General features: G+C 38.6%; 1 protein-coding gene across 2 annotated transcripts in view; it reads right to left on the bottom strand.

Annotated features, from left to right (window-relative positions):
* Positions 1-1,321, bottom strand: part of Smchd1 (structural maintenance of chromosomes flexible hinge domain containing 1) — a 143,744-nt gene that overhangs the window by 46,052 nt on the left and 96,371 nt on the right. For both annotated transcript variants that reach the window (XM_005367548.2, XM_005367549.2), the window contains exons 31-32: positions 865-944; positions 504-661 (exon numbers count right to left, since the gene is read on the bottom strand). In XM_005367548.2, coding sequence (XP_005367605.1) covers positions 504-661; positions 865-944 — 238 coding nt within the window. The remainder of the gene's footprint in view (positions 1-503; positions 662-864; positions 945-1,321) is intronic.

Genomic DNA, 1,321 nt, shown 5'->3' with positions numbered 1-1,321 from the left:
GAGACAGGGTTTCTCTGTGGTTTTGGAGCCTGTCCTGGAACTAGCTCTTGTAGACCAGGCTGGTCTTGAACTCACAAAGATCTGCCTGCCTCTGCCTCCCAAGTGCTGGGATTAAAGGCGTGCGCCACCGCCCGGCACCATTTAGTTCTTATTTCTTTGTTTTGTTTTTCATTCCTGTGAGACACTTTCACTCTGTAGCCAAAGTTGGCCCAAATTCGCTGCAGTCCTTTGGCCTCAGCTCCAAAGTGCTACACTAGTCTTTGGCTCCCATTTGAAGTACCTCAGACTACCTACCATTTTATACATGGACTTTCAGTCATTCTTAGAGTGAAAGACTATGAAACACAGGATGAGGGAAGAACTGCTCAGTTGTGTTTTCATTTAAAGGTAATGACACGCATGTCTTTTTTTAGTCATGCTGAACACCAAACATAATTTATCCCATTAATAATACTATAAGGAACGCTATCACTAAAGGTTTATTAATACTTTTTGGTACTTACCCGTGAATATGTCACCTGCTATAAAAGAGGCATCTTTATCATATTTAACATTGAGACGAACGGGCTTTTCAGGGTCTGGAAGAACCATTAACTGAATTGTAGGTCCTTCTATAGCACTCTTATTATAGACGCCCTTAACCTGTAGAGTGTGTTCTCCCCTAACAACAATGGGAAAAAAGAGGGGCAAGGTTCATATGACATTGTCACAACTGAGAACTTCACAGATAACTAATATAAAAATTAACATTATTATTCCTACTACATTACATTTCTTGTCTAACACTAAATAGTTATTAATCTTAAATTTAGAAATTATAAGAAAAATCAATCTCTGTAAAACCATAAAACTTTTAGTTCTTACCTTGGAGCAAAAACAGTGAAAACCCCCAAATTAGCTCTGCCCTTATCATCTGTTTTATGCTGCTGGTTTGAAGGTATTAGCTACAAATAAGACAAAATAAAAGGGTTGATTAGAAAATTTCAGCTGGGCAGAGGTGGCACACACTTTTAATCCTAGCACTCGGGGCAGAAGCAGGCAGATCTCTGTGAGCTGGAGGTCAGCCTGGTCAACAGAGTTCTAGGACAGAGAAACCCTGTCTCAAAAGCAAAACCAAAACAAAACAAAACAAAAAAGAGAAAAATTCTAGAAATCTATCAGGTTCTTTTCTATTATCATGTTTCTAAAATGTTATTTTAAGCTATATTTGCAAGTAAATTTTTTTTTTTTTTTATTTTTCGAGACAGGGTTTCTCTGTGGTTTTGGAGCCTGTCCTGGAACTAGCTCTTGTAGACCAGGCTGGCCTCGAACTCACAGAGAT

This window comes from Microtus ochrogaster, unplaced genomic scaffold (assembly GCF_000317375.1).
Source record: "Microtus ochrogaster isolate Prairie Vole_2 unplaced genomic scaffold, MicOch1.0 UNK20, whole genome shotgun sequence".
Taxonomy (NCBI): Eukaryota; Metazoa; Chordata; class Mammalia; order Rodentia; family Cricetidae; genus Microtus; species Microtus ochrogaster.
The sequence above is the reverse complement of the archived record's forward strand: the minus strand, read 5'-3'. Positions and strand labels throughout refer to the sequence as shown.